The sequence below is a fragment of the Manis pentadactyla genome, chromosome 10 (genome assembly GCF_030020395.1).
Source record: "Manis pentadactyla isolate mManPen7 chromosome 10, mManPen7.hap1, whole genome shotgun sequence".
Taxonomy (NCBI): Eukaryota; Metazoa; Chordata; class Mammalia; order Pholidota; family Manidae; genus Manis; species Manis pentadactyla.
The window spans coordinates 8,138,898-8,154,680 of NC_080028.1; the positions used below are offsets into that span (position 1 = coordinate 8,138,898).

Here is a 15,783-nt window from a genome sequence, read left to right on the forward strand (position 1 = left end):
ACAGGAAAAATACTAAGCAATGTGCAGCATGTAAAAGGGTTTTGAACTACACCTTGACTGTACTGATGCTACCCTCCCAAGCACTTTGGTGCTGGCCAGGCCTAGTTCAGCTGGAAGAAGCAATATGAACAGACAGAGTCCAAGAGAGAAAAGCATCTGCAATTGCTTTAAATTCTGAAGCAATGAGATGGAATTCCCACCTCGAGTCTTGCCAGCACAAGACCAGAGCTGAACACTGCAGCTCTGAGATCTGTGGCCCCACAAATGAAGAACAGCAAAGCCTTTGTATCCACTTTCCTGAGAACATTTTAGCAGTGTAGTCAGTGCCTCCTGTACTCTTCATGCATTTTATATGCAACAAGGCAGGAAAAAAATGAAAAGCTTAAAATTCCTTTAAACAAAAAATGGGCTTTACTTTAAAATTTTCAACCTCTGTGATATTCCATTCTACTATTTCTCAAAGGAATTGTACATGCTATATTGTGCCACTAGATCTACCCCTTACAATGTTGTTAATGAACAGATAAAATTCTTCTCAGGTTAATATATTAAAATATTTGTATAAATATTGATTAAATTATCTGCTTGGTTTGGCATAGCAGGAGTATTACCAAAACTATCTCCATGCTCAGCCAAGAAGCCATTTGCTTTTCTGGACCCACTGACAGAAATGTGACTCAAGGGCACATTACAGTGAAGTAGAAGAAAATGAAGAACTCACTTACCTTGGGGATTGCTAAGGACATGGGGAAACATTAGCCATAAGCTCTAAAAAGACAAGTGGATATTTGACTTTCAAGATATTTGCTCACATGCCGTCTGTGTTTATCATCACACACCTAACATGTCTTTGGGGACAAGGGAACCTGATGAAACATCAGCCTAAAGAAGCAGGGTAAATGCCCAAAGCTACAGATGCTGGGCTTGGATTATTCAGTCCAGAAACATATTTTATAGTTTCAATAAATCATTCTGGATTTCAGGGCATGAAATGAGATGATAATGCTTAGTGATGGCTCCATGTGGCCCCTTCACCAACTCTTGGGTGGGCACATTCGAGAGTGACTTATAAAGGAAGGAACTTGAAAGGCTTCAGACTGAAGGGACCGAGGTCTACCAGGGAGCTGAAGCACGCGCAGCCCAACACCTATTTATAATTAGTTCTCATGGATCCCATTGCCCAAGTAAATTACTGTCAAATGGCACAAAATTGAAACAAAGGCTGATAGAAGGTTTTAAGACCTTTATCTGTTTTACAGGTAAACAGAGAAGCTTACAGTGAATCATGGAGACGAAGGGCTGACCCACACTCAACAACCAAAGCCTGCAATGCCCTCAATTACTGTCTTGCAAACACTGCGAAAAGAACAAGACAGCTTTGGGCAAAGTTCAAAACTCACATATTGATCTATTAGTCATCTTCTGGAGGTTAAAGGTTCAGATAATCAACATGATACATATTTGTTGTGATCTCTTACACCTCAAAAAAACTGATTCTGTTCTCTGAGCCAATTTATTAGGGTTTTATCAGATTTATGGGTACTCAGGTTCACTGCTACTATGGTCAGTCCAGTTGCACATGGGAAATTTTGCTCCCCTTAATTAGAATCAGAATTTTAAATTTCTTACAATTTGCAATACACACAACCCCATTCTTCCTCTCACAGGTAATCATAAGATTTGGGGAGGAAAATCAAGAAACTCACTAAGAAAAAACTAAAGATCTATGCTTCAAAGTAGTTTTACAGGATACTTCATCAAGAGCTGCTGAGAGTCAGAATAGATCCAACTCATAATGCTTTGCTTGCTCTTACCATTTTTGTGCATATTGGCTTCCTGTGTGGCTACAGAGGGCAGTCCCTCCATCATGGAGGTCCACTGTTTAAAGCGAGACTCAGTTCCTGCCTCCTTCCCACCAACCATGCCATAGTCCATGCCGCCAGCGCTGAAGCCTAAAATAGAGAACCACATTTTATGTTTTTCTATAAATTTCTAGTATCAGTAGCCAAGAGTTCTGAGGCAGAACCCATGAATATCTTCCTTTGTCATTTAAAGACTAATTTGTAAGAACTTTCTTTACTCAGAAATAGATATTTTGATTCAAAATGCTGACCATGGCTCTTGCTAAAAAAATAATGATTCTTTAAGGTATGAAAACATGTACGTCTTCTATCTAAATGAGACCATCTTAGTGCACCTATGTACTTTACTGATTTATTTAGCTAACAACAGAGTACACATAGAATGCTGGGGCCAGGGATTCTCCAGCAGAGATGGAGGCCCACATATCAAACCAACATGGTATACTGCAGCTAGGGGGTTGTGGAAGCGCATCTTGGGGAAGGAAGGCTTTGCAGAAGATGCACATTTGATCTAGGGCCAGGCCAGGTATGCAAGTAAGTCAAAAAGCTCTGACTGATAACCAGGAATATTTAGGGAATGATGCGGAGTTCAGTGTGACTCTAGTGCTTGGCTAACTATGGATGAAGTGAGGTGAGTGGCAGGAGATGGGGGAGAAGTGAAGACTCGTGTCATGTAGGGTCTGTACATACCAGGCCGAGGAGCTTGGACCTTTTTCTCTAAGGAGATGAAGAAATTTTTAAACAAATGAGAGAAAGAGATAACTAGATTTTGGTTTTAGAAAGAGAACTGGCAGTGTGAGAACAGGGTAGACAGAAGTCAAGGTAGAATTTGACAGATCAATTTGAAAGAAGTCTTTTTGCAATGATGAAGATCCCAGAGCTTGAATAGGCAATTAGTGAGAGGTTCAAAGTTCACTTTACTTTGAGCCCCTGGTAAGCCTCAGGTGGCAGGCTTTTACCAAGCATGTGGGTGGGTAATGTCTTCCCAAGGCACAGAGCTGGACAGGTGAAAGCCAGTAAGAGAGGCTTGTTGATGGCATCTCATAGGTCCCACTATCCCATTTTGGGTCAGAATGTACTTAACAGTTTTTCAAACTGACTCTCAAAAAAATAAAGGACTAAAATAAATGAAGCAGAGGAGGGGACGAACAATGAATAACCACAGAAAGAAAAGAACAAGCCACAGTAACTGTACAGCCATCCCAGGGAGGTGGGCGAGGCTCCCAGGATGCTGAAGCCCTGGTGGCCTACAGGGGCGGAAAGCCAGCCTCCATGCTGTGTCCACTGTGCTTTCCTACTACCTGATGGTGCCTCTTTGGCTCTCAGGCTCCATTTATCCATATCCCACTGAGGGCCTGGATCATGTTTTCTCCCGTGCTTCTCCTAGTTGTCAAGGAAAGTTTAATAAATGTGTAATAAATCAAGTTCAAATCATTTCTAACACCTTTTGACCCATGTTTAAAATGTTATAAAGAACACAGTTCCTTTACTGTTTTTAACTGACTTTACTAGTCCAAGTGGGTCCTTGGAGGATGGGGGTAGGAAATATAAATTCCTTGAATGAGCTGGAAGTACTTCAAATTAAATGGTTTTTTAAAAAAGAAGAGTTTACAATATTTTCTTCTTTGGTCCTAGGGAGCTGAAATAAAATGAGACTAGAGGACAGGGAGGCTGAAAGAAACAGGGCATCTCTGACATAAACTTTAGTGGCCTAAGTGGGTTTGTTTCTTGGGCAAATTACAACTTTACTTCTGACAAAGAAAACTGCCCAAGGTGCATGGACTCCAGGCCAGTTGAAAATTTGGTTCTAATCATTGAGAAAGAGATTTTGAAAATAACCCAGGATTCTGGTGAAGATTAAAAAGAAGATGTAAGGATTAGTAAGAAGATAAGGAACCATTCCTTACATATTAATTCTCTTAAAGTTGCTCTGAAATTTCTTTGTAACTCTTAGTGAATTAAAGTTATTTAATTTCAGGTGCTTAGAGTTCTTTTGTGACATATTAAGTGTAGAAAATTAAAAGGAGTTATAAATCTTAGGAGAGGGGAGAGTTTGAGCAGTTCCAGCTCTGGACCTCATGTAAAGTAGGCACCTTTCTCTTCAGAAACTTGGGGATCAAATGCCACCAATATATGGCAGCTTCATAATTAAATGACATAACAACAAGCAGCATAATTAAATAACTAAATATGGAAAAAAATTGAAGGGTATATGCAAAAAATCAGGAGATAATACTACCTTGAAAGATTCAGTCTACAAACCCAGAACTATGAGAGGAAAATCAATGTTGCCCACAACCATCTTTCAAGGTCACAGAGTAACTGGCATGACATTAGGATACAGAATGTGCTCCACAAATCTGGACAGAAGCAATTCTGGAGCACTGTGCTCCAGTGGCTGCTACTAACAGAGTGCAGCGGGGTGCTCCACTTGTGGCCTCTGGGCTGTTTGTGAGCTCTCATGCCACTAAACCCAGGGAGCACAGACTTCACTGTACTTGCTGTTTCATCAAAACAAACTCTCACAGTCTACCCAACTGGCCTCCCTGTAATTCTCCAGCTTACAACACAGAACTTGAATTCAACTCAAACAAAACATTTAGTTCAATTCAATGAGTATTTATGGAAAGCCTCATTTGTCCTAGGCTCTGTATTAGGAGGTGAGGTACAGAGATAAAGACATGACTTTGCCTTCTCAGGGACTCACTGCACTAGTACATCTCTTTTACCTATCTTATCATTCTTACAAAATATAGCCCATGGCCTACCTTATCCGACACTGCCAGAACTACTTTCTTTGCCATACGCTCCTAATTCATCATTCACTCACCACTACCACTTGGCTCATGGCTTATACCTCCTTGAGGAGACTCAAATTGTCCTTATTTGATCACCCCCCTTCACTCTGTCCACTGTTTTCTGCTACTTTTGTTGCAGATTTTTAAAAAAATTACTGCTTTTATAATAGAATAAATTACAAAAGCAGAAAATCACCCACAGCTGCCCATTTAACATAACTATTCAAACTACGTCTAAGTGCACATGATACTGACACATTCATAATCCCAGGACAGATACAAGTTAGTCTTCTGCTATTTTAGTAATCTCTAATATTCAAAACTGGGTATACCACACACATAAATATTATAAATTTTGATAAATTTTAAACACAAAAAGCAAATTTTTATTGGAAATGCATTTTCTAATAAGATGAATGACTTTCTCAATTAATTCAGATATCTATGACCGACAAGGACTTATTACTAGAATGGGACAGAGTTCATGCTCCTCTGTTCCTATTTAAAAAATTTTTTGTCGACATAAAGCACCAAGAAACTTAAGCAATTAAATAGATGGAACAAGAAGTAGTCTTGTTATAACACCACTTATTTCTCTGAATTCCTTTTTAGGCATATTTGCTTCTCCTCAGCTCAGTTAACAGATGATAAAATGATTTTTAGATAGGTTTTTTTTATCACTTGGCAATCAGGTATATTTTCGATTTTACTAAAAGCAAAGAATTAGAAACTACCTACTTTACAAAAACAACCAGTAAGAATTAGTTAAGAAATCATTAAAGTATTCAACTTCTTAATTTTGAGAAAATATACCCAAACAGCCTTTATCAGGACTTCAGAGACTTTTAATTATTCATGCTACTCTTTCACCTACAGGCATCTTTTTGAGTTTGATATACTCAGCATTAGGAAAACTGAATATTCATTTTATTACATCTTTGCCAAATCTTTTCAAAAAAATTTTAACCCTTATATATATACCTAAAATACATTTTCATCAAAGTCTTACAGCTAGGGATTCAGTTTATTCAAAATGGGAAGCCAATCAGACTTGCTTTCAGTCCCAAAATGTATTTTTCAATTCAAATAAACATGGTAATAGGAATTAGGGAAAATTTTAAAGGTGAAGTATATTGCAAAAATGCATCTTGGAAGACAAATATTCAGTGGTCAGATCACAATATAATAAAGAATAAAATTTATCTATAGTTTAGTAAGTTATCAAAGGTAAAGAAGTTAAGCTAGTATGTTCTTTCTCCTTATTTAATTGGATTATAATGTACCATTCTAAGTTACTGTGGGAGGCATCCTCCTCCTTGGTACCCTGGCACTCCACACTGTGGATGAATGTGCCTTAGTAAGATAAGAGATGGTAGAGGACTGGCTTTTTTTATGTTAAGTGGAAGAAAGGTTATTTTGAATTTCAGTCAGTTCTCATGCAGACCATTTTTAAGAAAGAGTACAACTGGTGGAAGCTGAAGATCTGAAAATTATCCAGGATAAAGGGGCCCTTAAAACTATCCAGGATAAAGGGGTCCTTAAAGTCTTTGCTCTTCTCTGCATGTGGACACCCCCATAGAAAACGGGCACTCCACCCAGTGGGCACCTCACTTCTATGCACAGGAGCAAGAACATTTGTCAGAGGTTACTTTGTCACATAATAGCATGGATTTCAGGTCTCTCTAACTCTTGTTTCTGAGTTTGTATAGAACAGTATCTTCTCTACCAAAATAAAATCTTAATGTTGTCAGTCTGAGAAGAAACCAGCTGTGGTGTGTGGTACCTTTTTTTTTTAGTATTTTTCTAATTGAAGTATAATTGATACACAATATTACATTGGTTTCAAGTTTACAACATAGTGATTGGACAGTTATATATATTATTAAATCCTCAGCCCCACTAGTGTATTTACTGTCAACACAGAAAGATGTTACAGAACCACTGACTATATTCTCTATGCTGTACTTTTGTCCCTGTGACTAATTTATGACTGAGATTTTGTGTCTCTTTATCTCCTTCACCTATATCACCCACCCACCCAAACCCTCCCCCCCGATGTGTGGTACCTTTTCAATGTTACAATTTTATTTTTAAGCCACTGTTGCCTCATTAATTGGATTCTGCTTACAACATGTTCCCCAGTACTGAAAGAGCTACTGATTTTCCTGCCAACGAATTCTTGATGAATGTCAAAGGTGTAACCCTACTTGTGCTAATTCTATTTAAGTCAGATGAAATACTAATATCAGATGAATTTTATCAGTTTGCCTTTTAATTTTAATTGTAGTTCCCTGTTTTTTTTTGAGAGAAGGTAACATCATTAAAGCCAAACACCCAAACTTGTACGTATTTTAATAGATCATAAACTCAGACACATGTAGCACTCACAGCATGGACAAATATTTAAACTGGCTTTAAAAAATTCCTGGTGGCAGGCTGAATTTTTAGTAAAAGACTGCTTTGGACACAGAGACGTCGGAGGCCATCTCTGCCACTTACTAACTGTGCAGCGAAATTCTAGGATATTATCTGTAAGACAGGGATCTTATCTTTGGTATCTGTTGGGAAAACAGGGTAATGGAGGTCCATCCCTATCACAGGCGTAGAACATTCTGGCAGACTTTCAAAAGAAGATTGTATCATTACTAAAACTTACCAGAAGCGTATCCAGGCACTGGCCCTTTGGTCTGGAGGTCTGGGAGCCCCACATTCAGCGCGCTGGGCACCATGCTGTCCAGGTGCGGCTTGGGCCCCACAGGATGCGACGGCGAGTGCTTCATGCTGGGCTGCCTCTGCTGCTGGAGGGCGCTCACCATGCGAGCCAGCTGGGGGCCGGGGAAGGGAACATGTGAGCCAATGTGCCGAACAGCGCGGCTCCTCCAGGGTAAGCAGAGCTGGGCCCCCCATGGGAGCACCCACGCCCCTACCCCCACCCCTACTCCATGCACGCCCCGGCCGCACCTGCTGCTCCTGCTGCTGCCGCACCGCCTGGGACAGTTTCCTCTGGTTCTGGAGCAGCTGCTGCTGCTGCTGCTGCTGCAGGAGGAGCTGACACGCCTGAGGAGTGGGGAGATGGCAGATGGGCAGACGGCCGGCGTCCCACTGGGACGCCCGAATGGTCTGTGCACCGGAGCTGGGGTCGCCCAGTCAGGTGTCCGTAAAGGGAGGACTACCCGGTTCGTGGTCTACTGATCATGTCTACCTCTGGTTAAGCTCATACAGTGACCCTCACACATGTATAAAATGAAGCAAATTAAATTAAAGAAAAAAAGAGAAGAGCAAATAACCTATCTAATACAGGAGGAGGAAATCTACTCACTAGGAGGAAATCTACTCACCAACTGAAACTGGGGAATTTGTGGAAGCTGGCTCAGCATGGCAATCTGTTGAGGAGACAACTGGGGCCCCACATTGAAAAGACCTGGGTTCAGGCCACTGTTGGGAAACTGCTTTAGCATTGAGGCAGAAACCTAAAAAAAAAAAACAAAATGAAACTTTCAGAATTTATCAAAATAAAATTATTTTTTGTGAAAAGAATCTTAAAGCAAGCATCAATTTTTCCTTGAAAATTATTTCTTAGAAATATTAAATGATTGGGAGAAATACACTCAAAGTGTTAACAATGTTTATCTCTGAGCAGTGAGATTACAAGAGCTTTTAAATTCTCTTCTTAGACTTTCCAATTTTGCTACAAAAATTATGAATTTTATAATCAGGAAAAGATCTGCAAGACAAAACATTTTAATGACAGCATGACTTTAGTCTGAGACTGGAAATGCGTCATAAAACAAAATATACCTGGCTGCGTAAAGCTAATACACAAATACTTTAAAGTTCTTCGGTTATGCAAATAAGACAAATTGTATTAGTGTGTAAATAAGAGACACTGGAGTTTCAACTCATGACTTCTCATGAAACACTCAAGAGTCTCACAGAGGCAGAGCAAACTGCTCAACTGGTTCCTTGTCCATGGTTTTCAGGAGTCAGCTATGATAGGCTGCAGGAACCGCCAGAGACAAAGAAAGGACTCCTTCCCCTCTATGGACTGTTTGTCTAAGATGCTTTAGCTGAGCAGACATGGGTTTCCCTGCACTTTCACCTGCAGAACCCACTGAATCAGCTGGTGCCGTGGAGAACAAATGAAATCTGTCCTCCATGAGCGGCAGGCAGCTCGCTGGCCAAGAGTTTCCTTCCAGAGGCGGACTGTGCGGGGTTGCCATCTGTAAGGTGTGTGACTCAGATCAAGTTATTTATTTAACCTTTCTAAGCTTCACTTTTCTTATCTCCAAGACTGGAACAATAATATTAACTTAAGTGATTGAGGATTACATGAGTTCATCCATGTTAAATGATTAGAAATGCACTCTGTAAATGTTTGCATTATTCCATAGGCTGGTTCTTCAAATGTTTAGATACAATTACAGTTCCTTTGCCTCTCACCTGCAGGCTAAATACAGTCAGTTCTTTCATCTGTGTCTCAATTTCTCAATTCAGAGCCCAGAACACAAAGTCTTTCTTAGGGCAGTATAGTACTGAGTAGACCTGGCCATCACTAACGAATCTGTTAAAAGCCATAACTATGAACAATGTCTAAGATTTCAGTTTCTCTGATGATTGCATTGTAACTCCCAACTGACACACTAAGCTTACTTGCAATTAAAATCTACAGTATTTTTAAATGTTCTGCTCACCTGTGCAATTATTTTGGCAGTTGGGTTTTTAAATATTATTAATTTATGTTTTGATCTTAGGACCTTCCATTTATCTTTATGTGCACAGCACACAGTAGATGCCTGATAAATACTTATTAAATAAATGAATATTGTATTTTAACTTAACTGTGACTCCACCAAGTTCTTTTCTACCCTATTATTCAACTTATTCTCACTTTGTGTTTCCCCATTTGGTCGCTGATGGGAATGTTTAACATGACAGAGATGAGGTATCATGCCACTGAGAACTTCCTTCCAACTTGAAGCTTACCAGTCAGGGAGTGAACAATCATTTACTAATTCACACAGCTGTCTTAGCATTTAGCCTGTATTTTTCCATCTTGTCTAAAACTCTCTTTAGACAATTTGTTAAATGGCTTGTCAAAACAGAAATACAACTGTATCATTCTGATAATCCAAAAAAATGTTTTTTAACAATCAATGAAGGAAACAAGTTAAAACTTGTCAGCAAACGTAATGATTCTTGATTCCTATCACAGGGGCTCAAAATTCACTTTTTATAATCTAGTCTAGAATCTTGCCTGGAACTGACATCAAGTTTATCAGATCTAGTCTAGAATCTTGCCTGGAATTGGAACCAAGTTTATCAGTTTTAAGCTACTTTATTATTTGTTAAAAATTTATTTTAAAAATGTCCCCATTCTCTGGATAAAGATGTGGTACATATACACAATGGAATATTATTCAGCCATAAGAAGAAAACAAATCCTACCATTTGCAACAACATGGATGGAGCTAGAGGGTATTATGCTCAGTGAAATAAGCCAGGCAGACAAAGACAAGTACCAAATGCTTTCACTCATCTGTGGAGTATAAGAAAAAGAAAAAACTGAAGGAACAAAACAGCAGCAGACTCACAGAACCCAAGAATGGACTAACAATTACCAAGGGGAAAGGGACTGGGGAGGGTGGGTGGGGAGGGAGGGATAAGGGGGAAAATGGGGCATTACGATTAGCACACATAATATGTGTGTGTGTGGGTCCACGGGGAAGGCAGTATAGCACAGAGAAGACAAGTAATGATTCTATAGCATCTTACTATGCTGATGGACAGTGACTGTAATGGGGTATGTGGGTGGGGGACTTGATAATGGGGGGAGTCTAGTAACCATAATGTTCAAGTAATTGTACATCAATTATATCAAATTAAAAAAATAAAAAATAAATGTCCCCATTCTCCACTTTCATGAAGGGGAGGGTGCCTCTCCCCCATTTCTGATCTTGAGGCTCCACAGGGGGCATCCATCTTCATCAACATCCTCTTTCCCTTTCTTTTTGGCAGCAAGTCGTAGGGAGGGCTGCCTCATTCCAGGTACTGGGGTGAGTGTGGAATTCAGTATCAGTTTTCTCAGTAGTAAAGAGGATACTTTGGTCCCCATATTCCTTTCTCTTTTGTCTAACTATTCAGGATTTGGGCAAGAAAGAGTTGTTGTCATTACTAAACTCCCCCTATGAAAATTCCTCAAAGATCATAGACAGGGCTCTGCAATTCTTTTCACAAATTCTTTCTCTGCTGAGGATCTATTTCATCTTACCTCTTTTGGTTGAATATCCTTTTTCTTAAACAAAGACAAAAGCAGTAAAAATTTTGTTTCCACTTAGTCCAAAGCAATGATTCCTTTCCCAGTCACCAAATGGTACTAAACCAAACTCAATGACTTTTAATTGCCTACTGTTTCGTGAACTTCAGTTTTGTGTTCTACCCACCAACACAACTCTTAGAACATATTCATCTTTGCTTGCATTTTCTTACTTTCCATCTTTTGAAAATGTCCCTTTACAAACTGAGTCATCAGAGACCTTTCAGCCTAAGACCTTTTGGTCTTCCCATTTTCTCTTTCTATAGCATCACATTCAGTTAAATTCCTCAGTTTTCTAATACTTTTGAGTCACTTTCTCTACCCATTCTCAGTATCTGCCTGTCTTTTGACATTCGCTATTCTAGAAACATCTAAGTTCAGGTTTCCTATACTTGGCTTACCAACTAATTTTCTTCCAAGACCGTAGTCAGTTTCACTTAACCTACCAATTCTACTATTTGGGAAAGTACTTTGGTTTGAAGTATAATTCGCCAGCTGCTTCCTCTCTAAGAGATGCTAAATTTTGCCAACCAGTTATAAAACTTGTTTGATTTTCTATTTTAACAGCTGGAGGAACCCCTAACAGATGTGAGGTCAAAGCGAGTATGTCCCCACCATTGTGTACTTTGCCTCTACATCAGTTTAATGGTTAGCATGAGGGACAAACCCTCCATAATTTCCCCCAAATAATAATAATAGTAACTCTTTATCTCTCAAATAGTAACTCTTCATCTCTTTTTGAAATCATAGAAATTCACTAGTGTAACTTAACTTATTGTGTTTAACTGTTCTAACCTCATCATATTTTTTGCTTATTTGTGTGTGTGTGGGGGAACTATGAGTATAGATATACCCAATGCTATTAAAACCATATTCCAAACCGGAGTCTTAGTCCACTATTATCTCAGTTCATAAAATCAATTTACTACCTTTAATGTGAGTCTTAAATGCATTTGATTAAGCAACTACACTGGGTTGAACAGTGTACCCCAAAATTCACACCTACCTAGGACCTCAGAATATGACCTTATTTGGAAACAGAATCTTTATAGATATAAAGTTTAAGATGAGGCCATACTGGAGTTGGGTGGGCCTTATTCCAATGACTCGTGTCCTTATAGGAAGAAGGGAATTTGGACAAAGAGACAAAGTTATGTAAAAACTGATGCAGGGAAGAATGCCATGTGAATACAGCAGCAGAGATGGGAGCGATGCACTTACAAGCTTAAGGAGACCAGGATCGCCAGCAGCTACAAGAAGCTGGGGACAGACGTGGAAAAGATTCTCCTCCACAGCCCTCACAGTAGGAACCAACCCTGACACCACCTTGATTCCAGACTTCTAGCCTCCAGAACTTGTGAAAAGTAATTTTTAAAAATTGAAGTATAATAACCTGCAATAATCGTGCTAGTTTCAGGTGTACATCATAATGAAGTGCTATTTTTATACATTATGAAATGATCCCCATGATATCTAGTTAATAGTCTGTCACCACACACAGCGATTATATTATCATGACTATATTCTCTATGCTATACATTACATCCCCATAAGTTTTTTATTTTCTAACTGGAAATTTGTACTTCTTAATCCCCTTTACCTATTTTGTCCAATCCCAATCTCTTCCCCCTCTGGTCACCAACAGATTGCTTCCTGTTTCTATGAGTCTTGTTTCCTGTTTTGCTTTGTGTGTTTTCATTTGTTTGACTCCACATATAAGTGAAATCATACAGTATTTGTCTTTCTCTTATTTCACTTAGCACAATACCCTCTAGGTCCATTCCTGTTGTAAATGACAGTATTTTATGGCCAAGTAATATTCCATTGTGTACACATTTTCTTCATCCATTCTTCGATTGCTGGATACTTGAGATTGCTTCCATATCTTGGCTATTGTAAATAATGCTACAATGAACACAGGGGTGCATATAGGTCTTCAAAATGATGTTTCTGATTCCTTTGCATAAATACCCAGAGTGGAACTGCTGAATCATATAGTTCTAGTTTTAATTTTTTGAGAAACCTGCATACTGTTGTCCATACTGGCTGTAACAATTTACATTCCTACCAGTCATGCAAAAGGGTTCCATTTTCTCCACATCCTCATCAAGACTTGGTATTTTTTTATCTTTTTGTTAATAGTCAATCTGACACATGTGAGGTAATACCTCACTGTGGCTTTGATTTGCATTTACCTTATGATTAGGATGTTGAGCTCTTTTCATGTGCCTGTTGGCCATCTGTATGTTTTCTCTGGAAAAATGTTTATTCAAGTCCTCTGCCCATTTTTTAATCAGGTTGTTTTTTTTTTTTTGATAATAAGTTGTGTAAGTTCTTTAGATGTTTTGGATACTAACCTCTTACTGGACAAATGATTTGCAAGTACCTTTACCTATTCAGTATATTGCCTTTCTGCTTGGTTGATGGTTTCCTTCACTGTGCAGAAACTTTTTAGTTTGATGGAATCCCATCTGTTGTTTGAGCTTTTGTTGCCCTTGCCTGAGAAGGAGACTGGTCCGAAAACATAGCCTTAAAAATTTGTTGTGTTAAGCTACCCAGTTTCTTGTAATTTGTAGAGGTAGAGTTTCTAGGAAAGAAAGTAATACACTACGCTTTGTGGGCCTCTGCCGTCCAGTATGTTAACCACTATTCTCATTTGGCTACTGAGCACTTGAAACATGGCTAATCTAAATTGAGATGTGCTTTAAGTTTAGTAAAACACATACCAGATTTCTAAGACTTGGTATTAAAACAAAGAAAGTAGAAATTTCAGTAATTATTTTAAGCACTAATTGCAGGTTGAAGTGATAATAATTTATATATATTGGGTTAAAGAATATTTATTACTCAAATTAACTTTACCTGCTTCTTTTAAACTTTTAAAATATGGCTACTAAAAACTTAAAATGACATTATGTGGTTTGTGTTATGTTTCTACTAGGCTGTGCTGCTCTGAACCATCAGCATTGTTTCTAACTTCCTTTACAAAGGGAAAAGATTCTGTGATTCATGGTATATCTCCTCTGCTTATTTTGTTTCCCAACCTGCTGGCCGCCAAAATGAACAGCCATTGTCTGAACTCTCCTTTCTCTCCCCTTCCTTGTTCAGTTTTAGAAGCTCTACTGAACAAATCAGGTGGTCTCTTGACCAACCCATTTCTCCTCAGTGCTGAGAATGTATGCCATTCCTTGCCAAAAGCTCATTATGCCCCTACCCCCTTATTATTATACTACTCAAAATTGGCTAAAGAAACCACCATTCAAAGTAAAACTTGCAGTATACCCTAGGAGTATACCCTAGGAGACACATACAGGAATTCATCCTAGCAGACAAATATAAGAATATTTACAACAGCATTGCTGATAATAGTAAAGATCTAGAAACGACCCAAATGTCTCTCAATAGCAGAATCAGTAGTGGAATAGGTAAATAAACAATGGCATATCCATGTAATGGAATACCGTATGATCCACAACTGCCCAAATCAACACTGGAAAATCTTAGAAACAGTATTAAGTGAAAAAGCTAGAGAAGGCTATATACTGTGTGATTTAATTACATAAAGTACAAAAAAGGCTAAATGAACAATACACTGTTTAAAGGTAGACAGATATAGAAAGACTATAAAGTAAAGAAAGTGCGAACACAAGTTATTTTTATGCTTTAATTTAAAGGCCAGGATCTCATACATTCCATTATGTAAATTGATAGTTGTAAGGACTATAAAGGTTACACTTTGAGGACTTCCTATCTAACTTTGCTCAACTTCTCCCTCTTCAGATGGGCACATGTGCTGTCCTCCTCCAATGAATACAAAAGGACCAGAGAGAAGTTCCACTAGACTCCTGGCAAATGGCTATTCATACCTGGACTGCAGAATAATTAAAGCACAGGTTTGCACATTCCCATAGCAGCGAGTTAATTATTCTGGCTTAAAAGCCCTTCAGTCTCCAGCTGGGTTGGAGAAAGTGAAGATCTAGTTCAAGTCAATATGGCATTTAACAAAGCAGGTGCAAAATGAGAGCAATTTAAGGCAAGACAAAAGCCTGTTAAGAGTATGTTACCCTCTGAACATTGGAGTAACAGGAAGAGAAAGACAAGGTAGAAAACCTAAAGCGTGAAACATTTCTACCAAATCTTAAGATAAGTTTCAATGTCTTCTTTCTATGTTTATATTAGATGTAATATGAAGAGGTTAAAATGGGTATAAAATTTGATAATATTTATCAAAAACTTTACATGTGCTTTGACCCTGAAATTTCATTTTGGGTAACTGTAATGTGGGCAAAGATCTGTATAAAATTTCTCTATGGCAATATTTATTAACAGTGAAAAATTAGAAACAATTTAATATCCAACAACAGGAGAAGGGAATGTTGAAGTAAATCAAAGTCTACCTGATGGAACAGATACATCACTAAGAATGATCAACATTAAGACTATTTAGTAACGGGAAAATACTATGACCCAATGTTACCACAAACAGCATGATACAGTGGTCATGAATGCAATTATGTGAACAGCATGCCTGTGCACGAAGTCGGAATAGGGGATTAGGAAAATAATCCATTACTGCATCTGGGTTGGGGTTTTCTGGAAGCACTTTTTCTCCACCATCCAAACTTTCAGTGTGGCTATATTGTCTTTACTTTTGCCCCCATTATCCATTAAATAAATGTTAACTGTGTTTTGCTAAATAAACCAATTTAAAAAATGTAGGAGAACACAAATACTTTTTTCCAAATTTGGTCCCAAACCTCTGACTAGTTTCATCCTATTCTGCTCTAGATAGCATCTATATGCTTCAACA

General features: G+C 38.5%; 1 protein-coding gene across 5 annotated transcripts in view; it reads right to left on the reverse strand.

Moving 5' to 3' along the window:
• The window catches only part of TNRC6B (trinucleotide repeat containing adaptor 6B), a 282,415-nt gene that overhangs the window by 21,575 nt on the left and 245,057 nt on the right, over positions 1-15,783 (reverse strand). For all 5 annotated transcript variants that reach the window (XM_057486340.1, XM_057486341.1, XM_036931424.2 and 2 more), the window contains 4 exons: positions 7,999-8,130; positions 7,622-7,717; positions 7,317-7,485; positions 1,815-1,952 (listed from right to left, as the gene is read on the reverse strand). In XM_057486340.1, the coding sequence (XP_057342323.1) occupies positions 1,815-1,952; positions 7,317-7,485; positions 7,622-7,717; positions 7,999-8,130 (535 nt within the window). The remainder of the gene's footprint in view (positions 1-1,814; positions 1,953-7,316; positions 7,486-7,621; positions 7,718-7,998; positions 8,131-15,783) is intronic.